This window comes from Hippopotamus amphibius, chromosome 1 (assembly GCF_030028045.1).
Source record: "Hippopotamus amphibius kiboko isolate mHipAmp2 chromosome 1, mHipAmp2.hap2, whole genome shotgun sequence".
Lineage (NCBI taxonomy): Eukaryota > Metazoa > Chordata > Mammalia > Artiodactyla > Hippopotamidae > Hippopotamus > Hippopotamus amphibius.
This window is the reverse complement of record NC_080186.1, coordinates 162,012,421-162,027,350: the sequence shown is the minus strand read 5'-3', so window position 1 is coordinate 162,027,350 and position 14,930 is coordinate 162,012,421. Positions and strand designations below refer to the sequence as shown.

General features: G+C 33.1%; 1 protein-coding gene across 15 annotated transcripts in view; it reads left to right on the top strand.

Moving 5' to 3' along the window:
• The window catches only part of MATR3 (matrin 3), a 43,604-nt gene extending 31,907 nt beyond the window's left edge, over window positions 1-11,697 (top strand). For 12 of the 15 annotated variants that reach the window (XM_057733908.1, XM_057733936.1, XM_057733893.1 and 9 more), the window contains 13 exons: window positions 1,408-1,469; window positions 2,561-2,602; window positions 2,941-3,053; window positions 3,302-3,354; window positions 3,814-3,939; window positions 4,470-4,595; window positions 4,787-4,954; window positions 6,042-6,173; window positions 6,610-6,653; window positions 6,763-7,138; window positions 8,543-8,909; window positions 9,402-9,523; window positions 10,600-11,697. In XM_057733908.1, coding sequence (XP_057589891.1) covers window positions 1,408-1,469; window positions 2,561-2,602; window positions 2,941-3,053; window positions 3,302-3,354; window positions 3,814-3,939; window positions 4,470-4,595; window positions 4,787-4,954; window positions 6,042-6,173; window positions 6,610-6,653; window positions 6,763-7,138; window positions 8,543-8,909; window positions 9,402-9,523; window positions 10,600-10,650 — 1,782 coding nt within the window. In that variant the 3' untranslated portion in view covers window positions 10,651-11,697. Of the gene's footprint in view, window positions 1-1,407; window positions 1,470-2,560; window positions 2,603-2,940; window positions 3,054-3,301; window positions 3,355-3,813; window positions 3,940-4,469; window positions 4,596-4,786; window positions 4,955-6,041; window positions 6,174-6,609; window positions 6,654-6,729; window positions 7,139-8,542; window positions 8,910-9,401; window positions 9,524-10,599 lie in introns of all 15 variants that reach the window. The other 3 variants (XM_057733966.1, XM_057733959.1, XM_057733976.1) reach the window with 3 other exon arrangements.
• The last annotated feature ends 3,233 nt before the right edge of the window (window positions 11,698-14,930 follow it).

Genomic DNA, 14,930 nt, shown 5'->3' with positions numbered 1-14,930 from the left:
AAGTACCATTCTGTTTGAATGTGTTCCATTTACCTCTTTCACAAGATTTTAGTTAATTTTAATAGGGCATAGAAATATGTGTAAACTCAAAGTGTGAGTTAGTTTTTAAAAATTAGATCCCATTTGTAAAATAACTTTTTGAAAAGCTTCAGAATGATACCTCCTGTAATTTGGTTCCTTATTTTATTTAGTTCAGCTGTGAGACTCTCTTTTTAAAACATTGCCTGACCATGTTTTATATTCCAAATATAACGTATTAGGTAATATGAGTGTTGGAAAAGTTGCCTTATTTTGTGGGGATTTGTGAAACAATAATACTGGTAAAGCGAGAATTGTAAAACAAGATAGCTTTATAAGCAGTTGTAATAATAGTTGCTTTTCTTAATTAAAAGTTATTTTTATCAGCACTTCCTATGTGTCTGGCAATATTCCGATAAACAGGTTACATTTATTAATTCATTTACTTTTCACAAAACCCTAGGAGACTATTGGATCACAGTGAATTTAAATAACTTGTACCAAGGGTTCACATCTAGTTAGTGGCACCTTGGGAATTGAACCTAGGCAGTCTGGCAGCAAAGCCTACTTTTCCTAACTCTTCTTTCTTATATTGCCTACAGTGTTAATTATTTACATGTGAATTTTTAACTAAAGAAAGGAAAGTTTATTTGAATAACATAGGAAAAAAGTTATTTAGTCCCTTCAAATTTAAAATAATCACACAGGAGCAAATATTGAAGAAATATAATGTTTTCTTCCCTAAAACTTAGAAACGGACACTCCTGAAATTTGCTTCTCTATTTTTCAGAAATATAATGGGAGCTTAGTTTTTTGATAAATGGGGAGCATTTTCTAGAAAAATCACTCCTGTTGAATCAGATTAGCTTTTTATGGCTGTAGTACACTTGCAACATACCTCAAAGGCTGGTGAAATTAAAGATTTTATTTTTAAGTAATTGTTCACATGTATGTTCACATATATTTTCTTAAAAAGTGATACAAGCATGGATATTTTATCATAGAATTCTATAAAAACAATTCTAATAATATGTGAATAAAAACTCAGTTTCATCCACAGCAGAAATTAATATGCCTACTGATCTCAAGGTCAGTTACTACTCTTGAGATCTTTATTAACTCTATATCTTTTCCCTGTCAGGCATACTATTAGTATGTTAACCAAGTTATCCAGTTTTTCCAAGAATGTGCATGGCGTATTTGAGGGCAGGATCAAGCTACAGGGTTTCAGAGAAATGGTTTTAAATTAATTCAGCGTGATTAGTGAATGGGCAGGTGTTTGTTCAGCTTATGATATTGCATATAGATTAACATCCTAGAGTTTGAATGGTTCAAATGAAAATATCTTAGTTTTATTTTTGTTAATTCTGCTAATTTACTTTGCTACAGGAGTGGAGTCAGCATATCAATGGAGCAAGTCACAGTCGTCGATGCCAGCTTCTTCTTGAAATGTAGGAGTTTGAAATACCTTTAAAGCATCCTTATTGTGAATCAGAAACAGCCATTGATTGGTTTGGGGGAGTTCATTGTTTACTTGTAATATCCACGTTGTTATTACTGCACAACTGATACTGTCCAGGCAATGCCAATTACAAACAAAATGTTTAGATCTGGAATTGTATATGGAATATTAGATGCAGTGATAGTGGTACTTTGTTATTTAATATTATTTCTAGGGTTAATAAACGGCTGTTTTTAACAAATTGAAAGAATTGATAGACTTAAAGATAGCCTTTGATACATAGAATTGGTTCGTAAGAGCATTTTCAGTAACAGTAATACGTGCTCTAAGAATATAGAAGATGCGGCAAGGAGGGAAATTACTAGAAGGTACGAGTTAGTTTTCAGGCAAAACCCTTTAGGATGTATTTTTTGCCTTTGAGATACTTCTGATTCTGAGTTTAAATTGCTAGAATGAAATTGAATTCCTAAGGAATCTCCCTGCCTAAACCACACATGATACCCACTCTTTGCTGTAGTGGCCATTTTCATATACGCTGTGCTCTGTTGAGGCTATCCTTTCTGTTGAGTGCCACAAGTCAGCTCTGTTCTTGGTATGTAATATTGGAGAAAGAAAATCTGTGGTCAGTTTTTGTTTCCCTATGTAACCCACATTTCCAGTCCCTCATGCAGCACTTTTCCTCTTTGTGAATTAACAAATACAGGGAATTCCCTGGCAGCCCTGTGGTCCACACACTTTCTCTGACAAGGGCCTGGGTTCAATCCCTGGTCGGGGAACTAAGATCCCACAAGCCGTGTGGCACGGCCCAAAAAAACAAATATAAGAGTATTTTAATTGCAACATAAATTACCTACATCTTCAAGAAATACAGAACAAGTTTATTCTTCATTTGAATGAATTCAAAATTCTGAAATTTGCCTTTGGAAATATCTATATGACATGTTTTAAACTGTAATGTTTCTAACACCTAGACTCTCGTATAACTTTACTAATAAATAATCTCTATTTTAAAGGCCAAACAAGGCTACTTTATGAAAAGGACAGTTTTATTTTAAAGTTAATTTTCTGGTCTTTTTAAAGCTACCCAGAATGGAATCCTGACAATGATACAGGACACACAATGTAAGTTAAATTTCTTAAGCTATTGTTTGTAAAGGAGACCAATGTAAGGAATTCAGGTTAAATTTTTCAACATTTCATAAACAATATTTTCTAAATTTCTTTCTTGAATATGAGAGTTTGGTAAAAGTAAAAATCACTATGGGTGAAAGAATCTTTAGAAACTATTCTATGTAGTAGTTTTTGTTTTATTGTTACAGACTTTTCCCTAGTTATTTTATACATAAATTCCTCCAAGGATTGGAATCATAGTCATATAAGGGGTGTTTTAGCAGTAAATCTTAATTATTTCTGATGGACCTCTTTATCATGCTTTGTATTTTATGTTTTCACGTTACTAGGGGTGATCCATTCATGTTGCAGCAATCTACAAACCCAGCACCAGGAATTCTGGGACCTCCACCTCCCTCGTTTCATCTTGGGGGACCAGCAGTTGGACCAAGAGGAAATCTTGGTGATTATAAAATTCATGTTACCTTTCCCTGAGAGCTTTTATCATAAAAATTAAAATGCAGTGATTTTAGTTAAAAGTGTCATTGAACTTAACTCAAAAATAATATTGTATGAGAAAACATGGTACTCATATGATATTTGTAATATCCTTCATTTGTATTTGAAAGATGTCTGTTTTTCAATTAAAATAGCGTGGTAGAGCAAGTATATTTATTACAAGACTGGAAAATATACTTTTTTCCCATAAAGGTGCTGGAAATGGAAACCTGCAAGGACCAAGACACATGCAAAAGGGCAGAGTGGTCAGTAATAAAGCTCTTGCTTTTACTTTTTTTTAGCTGGTTGGGGGAATGTGATTTGACTTGACTCCTTGCTAATTGAATCTGTCATAGTCCTTATAGGAAGATTGCTTTAGTTTGAAAACCATCAAAAAAGAAAGAAAAAACCATCAGGCTTTTATATATGACTTTGTTAAGAGTTAAAACTTTGTTTTCATATGTCAGTAGTCTAGAGATCTCACCTTGATTCAAAGTTAAGAACTTTGCTGTCTAATTATGTACACAGTAGTCAGCTTAAATATCAGTGCAGTAATGTTTTCTGAAACTTTGAGATTTGCCCCAGTGACATATTTTAAACATTTAGTTTCTTCTGGTTGACTGTAGACTATAAAAGTTTTGATATAATATATAACCTGTTTCATACTGGTTCTAAAGAGACTGACTGACTACCTTGATTTTTTTTTTTTTTACCCTAATGGATAGGAAACTAGCCGAGTTGTTCACATCATGGATTTCCAGCGAGGGAAAAACTTGAGATATCAACTATTACAGCTGGTGGAACCATTTGGAGTTATTTCAAACCATCTGATTCTAAATAAAATTAATGAGGTATGAGTTGAATGTAGTATTTATTCATTACTAAAATGTTTCCTAAGGGGATTACATAATTTTCTATTAGAAAAAAAAATGTAAGCTTAAATCATCAACATGGAATGTAATAGCGGGAAGGGCCAATAGTTGGACTAATGAGTAATAAATTCTAGTACTAATGGATTATTAGTAACTTTATAAATTGTGATTCTTAAGCAGTAACATTGTCATTATTACACTACTGCTACTATAAGGGCTATATAAGGATAATTATTTGGAAAACCATTTCAAACTTTTACCCTCATGGCACCAGATTATTATTTCAGATTCAGTAAGCATAATAAATGATAGTTTTACTATCATGAAGGTAATAAAATCTGAGGTGATCTTTAATAAGTAGCAAGCAAATTAGCAATGTTCGTTGTTTTGTTTTGCTTTTAGTTTCTTGAAAATGCTTTCTGTTTAATACTAAATACTTTTGGAAAGACTTTGGGCAGTGTGGAATTTGGTGGTTTTTTGGAAATAATTTTTTTTTTTTGCAATTTTAGGCATTTATTGAAATGGCAACCACAGAAGATGCTCAGGCTGCAGTGGATTATTATACAACCACACCAGCATTAGTATTTGGCAAGCCAGTGAGAGTTCATTTATCTCAGAAGTATAAAAGAATAAAGGTAATATCTGTTTTTCCAGGTTTGTGTCACCAACCACTTAATACATTATTTTAATATTTACTAACTCATAGCTATTTTAAATTGTTGCTAATACCTAGGATAATCTTAACTTTATTAACTAATAATTATGGCATACCTACCAACATTTGACTTACACTCCCCCCCCCCTTTTTTTCCCCTGTTTATCAAAGAAACCTGAAGGGAAGCCAGACCAGAAGTTTGATCAAAAACAAGAGCTTGGACGTGTGATACATCTCAGCAATTTACCTCATTCTGGCTATTCTGACAGTGCTGTCCTCAAGCTTGCTGAACCTTATGGGAAAATAAAGAATTATATACTGATGAGGATGAAAAGTCAGGTGATATACATGTAGAAGTTTTGAAAAAGATTATTTCTCAAAGTGCTTTAAGTTTGTTTGTTTTTTTTTAAATATCCTCATTTGTAGTGAAGAGGGCGGGGCGGGGTGCATAATCTGGCAGCCAGGGTGGAGTGGTTCTTTATCTTACCCTAGGTAAATTTTCTAGTCAAGCGGTGGTTTTTCAAAAGTATTGAATAAATATAGAAAAGTGGAAAGGAAAGATCTTTTCTCTTGCTTGGCTAATAACACTCTTTGTTTCCAGAGTTTGCTTCCAAAGATCTTTTGTGTATACAGGTGTACTTTTTCTCCTTACTTCAAATGGGATTATATTATACCATTATTTACTACTTTATACATGATTCCATTGAGTAAACTGTAATGAATTTAATTTCTTTAGTTGTTGGCTATTAGAGTTGCTGGTTTTTTGGCTGTGCCATTTATGCTGCTATGAACTTTGTGACGTGTGAATTTATGCATGTAATTGAAGGATACATTTTCAGAATTGGAATTTTGGATCCTGATATTTGCTTTCTTTATTTTGATGGTGCCAAATTGCTCTTCAAAAATAGTACTCATTTATAGTCATACGAACATTTTCTGAAAGTGAGAGCTTTGCAAACACTGCATATTACAGACTTTTCAAATTGTGTGAAGTTAATGGATGAGTTAAGTTATCTCATGCTTGTATTTCATTTTTGGTAAGGAAAGCATCTTTTCTTTTTTGTTAACCCTTTTGTAGCAACATAAGTTTGTATTCTTCCAAACTTTTTACTTTTTAATTAATTTTTTGTTCTTTCCCGTAATGTATTTTGAATAATATTTTCTAAGCTTAGTACTTTAATTATTTTTGCAGGAAGACTGCATTTTTTTAATATTTGGACAAGCTACTTTGTAAATCTGACAAGTTGTCCTTATTTCATTGGGTGATTTTTTTTAACTCTTACCGTTGTCTTTTTTTTTTTTTTTTTTGGACTTACTGTTATCTTGATACTAAATTTTAAATTCTCCTAACAGATAGAAAAAATAGACACTAAAATTCTATACAATTCTCTGAAAAGTAATGTCTTTGCTAATTATTTTTTTCCAGGCCTTTATTGAGATGGAGACCAGAGAAGATGCAATGGCAATGGTTGACCACTGTTTGAAAAAGGCCCTTTGGTTTCAAGGGAGATGTGTGAAAGTCGACCTGTCTGAAAAATACAAAAAACTGGTACTCAGGGTAGGTAGTATTTGATTTGACTTCATTATAAAGCTTGTTTTCATGCTTTTCAAGCCACAGCATTCTTATAAACATTTTATATGCCAAGAATATAGGATTTGGTTATTGAAAGAGAGTAACCTTTTCTCTTGTTCTGGTCTTCATTAGTACAGAAGTTTTTAAATTGATGCCTGTATAAAGCACCTTTTTACTTTTATCTATTTTATTTAAGATTTTATTTGAACAGAGTTCTGTTAACAAAATGTTTATTCACTGCTCTATTGAAATGTTGATTGTAATGAACTGGTAAGTGTATGCAGCTTAAATTCTTAGATGTGGTTACAGGGATTGAATAAGCTTAGTTCATGCATAGAGGATGATCATCAATTATTAGTTAACTGGATAGTTTACAAATTCTAATACATTTATTTAACTTCTGCAAAATTTTTTCTTTTAGATTCCCAACAGAGGCATTGACTTACTGAAAAAAGATAAATCCCGGTAATTTCATTTTGTGTGTGTGTGTCTGTGTCTTTGTGTATACTAGTATATTAAAACCTTTTTTTTTCCAACACAGGAGAGTTAATTCAGGCTTATCGTTTGGTTTCAGGAAAAGATCTTACTCTCCAGATGGCAAAGAATCTCCAAGTGATAAGAAATCCAAAACTGATGGTTCCCAGAAGACTGAAAGTACAACCGAAGGTAAAGAACAAGAAGAGAAGTCAGGTGAAGATGGTGAAAAAGATACGAAGGATGACCAGACGGAACAAGAACCTAACATGCTTCTTGAATCGGAAGATGAGCTACTTGTAGATGAAGAAGAAGCAGCAGCACTGCTAGAAAGTGGCAGTTCAGTGGGAGATGAGACAGATCTTGCTAATTTAGGGGATGTGGCATCTGATGGGAAAAAGGAACCTTCAGACAAAGCTGTGAAAAAAGATGCAAATGCAAGTGCTTCAGCAACTGCGAAGAAAAAGCTTAAAAAGGTAAAGGAAGATTGTATATTGACCTATTTTAATAGGAAACTAAATTAGATAAATGTTTCAAATTATTTAGGGTCACAGTAAAGAAAATTAGTCGCCTATATTAGGAAAAAATAGATATGAATAATAAAAACATTGAAATCTAAACTCTGCAATAAATAGATTAAATAGGACTGAATTGCAAAAGAAAAATGTCAGTTTGCAAAGGGAACTTTTTAGTAATGAAGGAGAAAGACTTAAAACTACATATGATTCTGTTCTGTGGTGGTAGTGTATAAGTAGCGGTAGGGAGTCTTTATAGCTTGTTTTTTAAAAGATGGGGTATGAATTTTACAGTTAGGTTAACTGACCCAGGACACTTAAAACATTTTGTCAAAAATGGTTAAACTTGAAGAATTTTCCTATTGGAGAAATGTAACCTTGATTAGATACTTTAATAGGTTTTAAAACGTTTTTTCTTGGAACACGTCACATATAAGAGCATATAAGGCAAATATCAATATAAAAATACATGCATGGTAAAAGAATAGTAACACAAAAGACCCATGGTGTATTGACTCCCTATGTTGAGGAGCCCCTTAAGATAAATGGGTCTGGAAATGAGATTTTTATAATCCTGTTTCATTGGTTCCTTCTAAGCAGTACTCTGCTGCTAGGAAACTAATACCTCCAGATTTTGATGGCCTGGTCAAGTAAATTAGTCTTGAGATTCTTTTTCTGGCTGAACTGGATGATAGTGTGCAGTACTATGTTTGCACTCCTAAGAGCTGATAATTATTGAGCATTTAATACATGCTATAAGATTTCCCTAAGCTCTTTGTGTGTGCTAATTAACTGATTCTTAAAGTAACCCTATGCCATAGATACTTTGCTATCTCCATTTCATGAATGAGGAGATTCAGACATGTTAAAATTCGGAAGATTGTCTGCGGTCATACTGCTTATAAATGGCAGAGCCAAAATTTAAATTTAAGCAGTCATGCTCCAGAGCTTGATTTTTAAACCACAGTGCTGTTTTTAGACTCAATGTTCTCTGCATGAGAGTTATACCATAAGATACCTTCATTAAAGGACATCATTCAGCTCCTTTTATCAAATCAATTCAATACATTTTCTAGCAGCATAATAGTCTCAGTATAGAATATGAATGTCCTCATATTTATTTTCTGCTCTTTGTATGAGGCAAGCCTTCCATTATTTAGTTTTAAAACAAGCTAAGTTATTTTTTAAAAGAGTAGAAATTTAGGGGGGGAGAAAAGGAAAAGTCAGCTCTTTTTATTTTTATTTTTTAAAATTTTTTGAGAAAATGAATAAAGGCAAAGACGGTATCCCTTTCCCTTCAAGTAAAGCAAACGGAAGGGATGCTGCAGGATAAATGTTGCAGAGTAAATTTGTCTTTCTTAACAGCGTCGTTTCCCAGGGAGTATGGAAGGTTTTGTCACTCTAGATGAGGTTGGTGATGAGGAAGATTCGGAACTTCAGAAACTTCGTAAATCGGGCATGGCATTTAAATCTGGTGACAAAAATGATGATGGTTTGGTTGAAATTAAGGTGGACAAGATCGAGGAACTTGACCAAGAAAACGAAGCAGCGTTGGAAAATGGAATTAAAAATGAGGAAAACACAGAACCAGGTGCCGAATCTGCTGAGCATGTTGATGATCCCAACAAAGATACAAGTGAAAACGCAGATGGCCAAAGTGATGAAAACAAGGAGGACTATACAATCCCAGATGAGTATAGAATTGGACCATATCAGCCCAATGTTCCTGTTGGTGAGATTTAAGGCTTTGTTTTCCCCCTCTCACCCTCCCCAAACTCTTACTAGATAAGATTTTTTAAATTGGTCTTACATAAGCTCTGATAACATTCTTAATTTCTGTGCAGAACAATTTGTAAATATTAATTGAAACATTCTTTTTTCCTCTTAACCCATGTCTCCTGATTTTGTATTATCTTTTGTTACCATTCCATAATATGTTCTCTTTTCTCATAACGTTTTCTGAGAATTTCACATTGCTTTTTGTTTTGTTTACCTTTTCTATTTCAACATTTTAAAGAGAACAATTAGGTATGGGACCTTAAACATCAATTAAGTACAAACTATTAACAATGTTGTGGTTTTTGTTTTGTTTTAGCTTAGGCTATATTGGACTTGTCACAAATGTTACCTCATTCAAATTATATTGGCAGGAAAAAAAAGATATGAGAACACTATTAAAATCTGCAGTTTACTGAATTTGTAAGAATGTATGTTTGTGTTCTAGGTATAGACTATGTGATACCTAAAACAGGGTTTTACTGTAAGCTGTGTTCACTCTTTTATACAAATGAAGAAGTTGCAAAGAATACTCATTGCAGCAGCCTTCCTCATTATCAGAAATTAAAGGTAAGGCTGAATCTAAAAGAGGAGAGTTCTTTTGTGAAAACTAACAAATCATGTAAGTTTATAGAAAGCACCATCTGTGGACCCAGCACGCTTTATCTTGAAGATAACATTCTTTATTGATGGGCCTTGAGCAGTTTAATAAATTCTAGAAACGTTTATTAAGCCTCTTTCTAGAATACACTCTTAACTAAATGATGATAATTCAGTAATTTCTAAATTTATAGTTCTAAATGTTATAAATTCTTTGGTATAATTAAAGTTAGAGTATTCCCAAATGGTTGTTAGACTGTAATTTCTCTAATTTGGAAGATACTGGAGGCCTGAAAGCCAAGAGGAATACTATAAAGCTTTTTCAACTTTATAAAGTGCCATATCCCTTCATACTGAGTGATTTTTATATTGATTTTAAATTATTATTTATTAGTAACACTCTTCAGTAAGTTTTATGACCAACAGGATATAAAGATAAAAGGATAAATTAAAGCACAACATAGTAAAGAGTAACAAATTTCTGTTTGAATATTTTGAAGTTTGGTGTTTTAGTTAGTGGCTTAAGGACTAAGTAGTAAATAATGGGGAGAAACTTGAAAGTAGGTGGTAAAGAATTCATAGTTGTAGATAACTCCTAATTGTAGATAACACTGATTTATAATATAAAGCTACTAGAATATTAAGAACAGTGATTATTTTCAATTTAGTATAAATATTTTGTCTGTTTGGTTTAGTGGAAGGGTCATTGAATAAATACATGTCATTTTAACTAAGTTCTTGGGGTAACAGTTCTGTGTGGCTATTATGGTCTTTGTTTTCTCATCTCTGTAAAGTTAGTCTTAATTGCACATTGAAATAACTTTTTCATATTTTACCGTTTTTTTCCCATTCCTTACTGTGGTGTCCAGTTTAGTTTTATACCTGCCTAATAAGAATAACTAAATCTTAAAAATACTGGTAAGGTTAAAGTTAGACTCAAGTCCCTAAATATGGATAGAATATTTTGTTTTGGAGTTAATCCATTTGTTAGGTTACACTTAGGTGACTTAACCGTTGTAAATTTTATTTTTCTATTTTCTTTTCAGAAATTTCTGAATAAATTGGCAGAAGAACGCAGGCAGAAGAAGGAAGCTTAAGATGTGCGAGAAGCTTAATGATTTCAAAGAAAATAATGGTTCTTTGTTTTTAAATGTTAACCTTTTTTAAATACAGTACTGATAGTTAGAAGAAAACTATTGTACTCTTTTGTTATAGTGGAAAAATAATAGACGTCTGTTCATGTGTTAAGTGTTATAGCAAAAATACATATACGGTTAAGTTAATGAAGAATTGTTTTTGTTTTATCAAAATGGTAACAGACAGAAATACTTTGTGGAGACTGACTTCGTATACTACTTAAGACACTTGCACCACTAAGAAAGATACGTAGAAACATTCAGAGAAATGAAATTTAGTAGTTCCAAGCTTCAAAGAAATGTCAAAACTTTTGATTCCATTCAATAAAGAACGAAACCAATTGTATTTTTATTACTTTCATCTGAAACATTCCACATTTTAATCTGAGCCTTGCAGACTTTTCATTTGGAGTTTGAAGCATTTTTGGTTTCATTTCATTTTTGGAGAACTTCATTAATGTGAGATTGGTAATTAAAATGCAGGTGCAGTTTTCTTTTAATGTCATGCTGTTGTTTAAGGTAATAAGAAATACTAAGTAACTGGCTTTAGATTTTGTAATTTTTTCCCTAAGTTCCTGCTAGATTTCGTATTCTAGTAGTCAATGTATTTTCAGTGAAATGTAAAAATATTCCCATTCTCTTTGACCAGTATTAATTTCTTGAGATCTTATTGCTTGTAACTTGAATCCTGTAGTTGTCATACATCTGGTATAAGCAACATTTGATTTTTGAAGTGTGTAGACCATCTCTTCATATTTTCAAGATGTAATTTTACATTTCTGCATTTTAAAAGCAGTTTGGCCATAATCTTAGACGCACGCTTCTAATTCATATACTTGCATACGTGACCTTTGTGAACAGAAATTTGCATGTATAATCTGTGTTTACTTGTAACATTCTGGTTATATACTGCTTATATCTGTGGATTCAAGTTTCTGAAGTGAGTACCAATAAAAGAAAAAACCTAGGCCGTGTTCATTGGTTATACATGTTTGAAATGTTAACCAATATATTTGTCAGTTGTGGTTTTTATTCACTGTTACACTTTTTTTGCATGCTTTAACAAATTATTACATTTTTAATCTAGAGTGTTCTAAAGACTGCTACTAAAGATCTGAGTTTTAAAGCTTTTGGTGCTGGTGGATTTCTTGTTCCTGTTACATAACTAAAAATGGGACTCTTAAGTTTTTTAAAACTTTGGGAGTGTAAAATGTTAAGGATGAAGAAATGGCAAAAGCTCATGTTTAGACATGTCTAAGTGTTTAACGATAAAATTGGAAATAACATGGCATAATAAGAATTGGTTCTACCAGCCTTTCAATATATGTTGGGATTATAGGTATAAGAGATCATTATTTTGAAACAAATTTTTAATTTTAAAAAAATAAGAATTTAAGGGATTCTCTCTGAAACTCTTAGGTCTAAGTGTATTAAAGGATATATCAAATAGTTGGAAGAAGTTTTATGATCTACCACTGAGGGGCAGATGACACTTTTTAAAATGTAACATGTACAAAAAATCCTTGCCAGTTTACTTCTGCAGTTTAATTTTGGCCTTTACTAATTACCCACTTTTGTTTAATTCCAACTTTTAACTAACAACAGCTACACAAAGCATTTTGTGTACAGTGGAATCCCTTAATTGTTTTCTGTTGATAACTTTTTTCATAGGCCCTACTTTGTTAGATATACCAAGTTGTAGAAAAGAATGTTTAATACTTGATAGCATTTGGAAAGCAGAAATTCTCATAAATAAATTGCTAGTGATGAATAAATCTGTAGCAGCTATTTCCCAGATTATGGCAAACCTTTATTTAATAGGAATGTTTCCAGTTTAACTGGCTGTAAAATTGAAAATTTTCCCACCACCATTTTAATCTGATGTTAATCCTGGGTGAAGGAAACTTTTTTATAAACACCTTAATGTTTGTTTTACAATTTTCTTTTAAACGATTATTGATGTTTGTCCTATGAGAGTGACCGTGGTAAGGCTTGAGTTGGCTAGCAGAGGTATTGTGTATCTTAAGAATAATTTTATTTAAAATTTTATTAATGAGGAAGGTGGATTTCTGGCTGTAGAGTATGCCAGTAAGTACCTTCTCTAGAGATTTTAAATGGTATGATTGTAAGGAACTTTTCTTAGGGTGATGGGGACAAGAAAAGGACGTAAACATTAAAGTATTGTGGTGGCATTAAGTTTATAAAAGGGGAAGAGTGCACATATATTTTATGCCTAGCATTGTTCACAGTGCATTTTTGGTGGCTTTGAAGTGTAAAATAACTTTATCATGAGTAAAAATTGTATCAAAAGGCTCATGGTAGGTAGTGAAAATCTGTAGGAACATTGCAGATTATATTTTTAAATCAGAAACAAAATCAGTGTAGACAGTTTGGTTAGGATAATATGCACTAGGGCTAGGAGTGAGCAGCTCTTCTGTATTGGTCTCTGTCATAGAAAATGGCCTAGGATTTGTGAAAGCTCAAGTATTGAATGGTTTTGCATTTGAGATTATATTCCCTGACAAGGACGTTGAGCTGGAGTTTAAAAGTGCCTCTCCAGTCTGATGCAAGTCCTTTGATTGTCAGGGGTAAGACCAAGATTCTTATCCAACACGGTGTATAAACAAAATGGTTCTGTGAATTCTTTTCCTTTAGACTAGTGGTTTTCAAATGTTAGCATGCATCATAATTGCCCAGAGGCTTCATTTAAACATTGCTGGGCCCTGCTCCTAGAATTTCTGATTTTCTAGGTGTAGGGTGAGTTAATTTGCATTTCTTAAAAGTTACCAGGTGATGGTGATGTCAAAGACAGAGGCCACACTTTGAGAATGATTGGTTTACCTATAGTTGAAGTGTTATTGCTAGGCAGTTGTAATCAGATGCCTGGTTTAGATACTATTGCTTGAAGTACTGGTTTTGCTATTAAACTAAAAAGGGAAGTGTTGGGAACATTATCACTATTTGGGAGCCATTGCAAAGCATTTTTTAAAGAGTTAATGGGAGACACCCATTTCAGAGCCCTAGATACTGCTTTCCCAGGTCAGCCCTTTATCTTTTGCTTGGAACATTTATAAGAAAATCTAGAACAGCTAATTTACTGATGTTTCAAGTGGATGGCAAAATGGAGGTAGGTACCTCTCATCACTCCTGGTATATCTAATTTGCCGAATTACAAACTTTATACTTGATACAAGCAAGGGCTCAATTAAGGTACTGCTTATTAGGTAATGAAGATATAAAGAGATGATAGGTTGAAAAAATTCTGAGTGAGGACTGTCAGAGGTGATACATGATTTTTAGAAGGCTATAAACATTTATTAAAGGCTTCATTTTAAGATTTTTAGCCCTGGCCTTTCTTTGAAATTATAGTTCTGGCCTTAGATTTATAGTTTCCACACAATTTAAGAATCCTGTAAAGCCAAATGTACAATAAGGAATATGAAAATTAAGTGAAAAGTGGGCAGTCTATTACATGTAGAAGACAAAAATCAAACATATCCATGCCAGTAGCATTTGTAAACTTGGGGTGAAAATTACTGCCATTAGATGGCAGGTTTAATGACCTTTGAACCATCTTGTCATTGTGCTTCACACATGGTAACATTGATGTATTTGTTCTGAGGACCTGATCTAAATGGGATATACCAAGAGCAGCAGGAATGTTCTACTTTAACAGGGACAAAATAAGTTTCAGTCATTGCACCTGACTATCAGAAGGACCGATTTCTACTTTGCCAGGGTTGTTAAATCGCAGCTACTTTCATGGCAACTACCACGTCTGTTCTTAATATAGGGACCCCTCCCTCGCCCTTTTTTTTTCCTCCCCAGCTCCACTTGTATCAAGATAAGCCTCAGTTTATGCTCTGTGTGCACTCTAATTTGTTTCATGGTATGAAAACCTGTGGAAAAGAATTGGAGTTTAAATTATTGCTGTACTGGATGGTGAAACTAGTGAAAACCTCGTAATTCATTTTCCGGATTGTGTGTACTTCTGTTTGCAAGCACAAGGTGTATTTCTGACCCATCTCGTTAAGTAGCTGAGCTGTACAAAACCAGCAAGGAAGGGCTTGGCTTAGACTGGAAGAGAGGAATTTCTTCTGCCCTTCTTACATTCTGCATTTCCTGTAAGCCCATATCACCCTTCTGCAAAAACCGTTACCTATTTTACATTTACAACTTACTTTCTACAAATCTGACCCTCCTTTTAAGTTAGGCCAGTTTTGTTTTTAATGCACAAAATT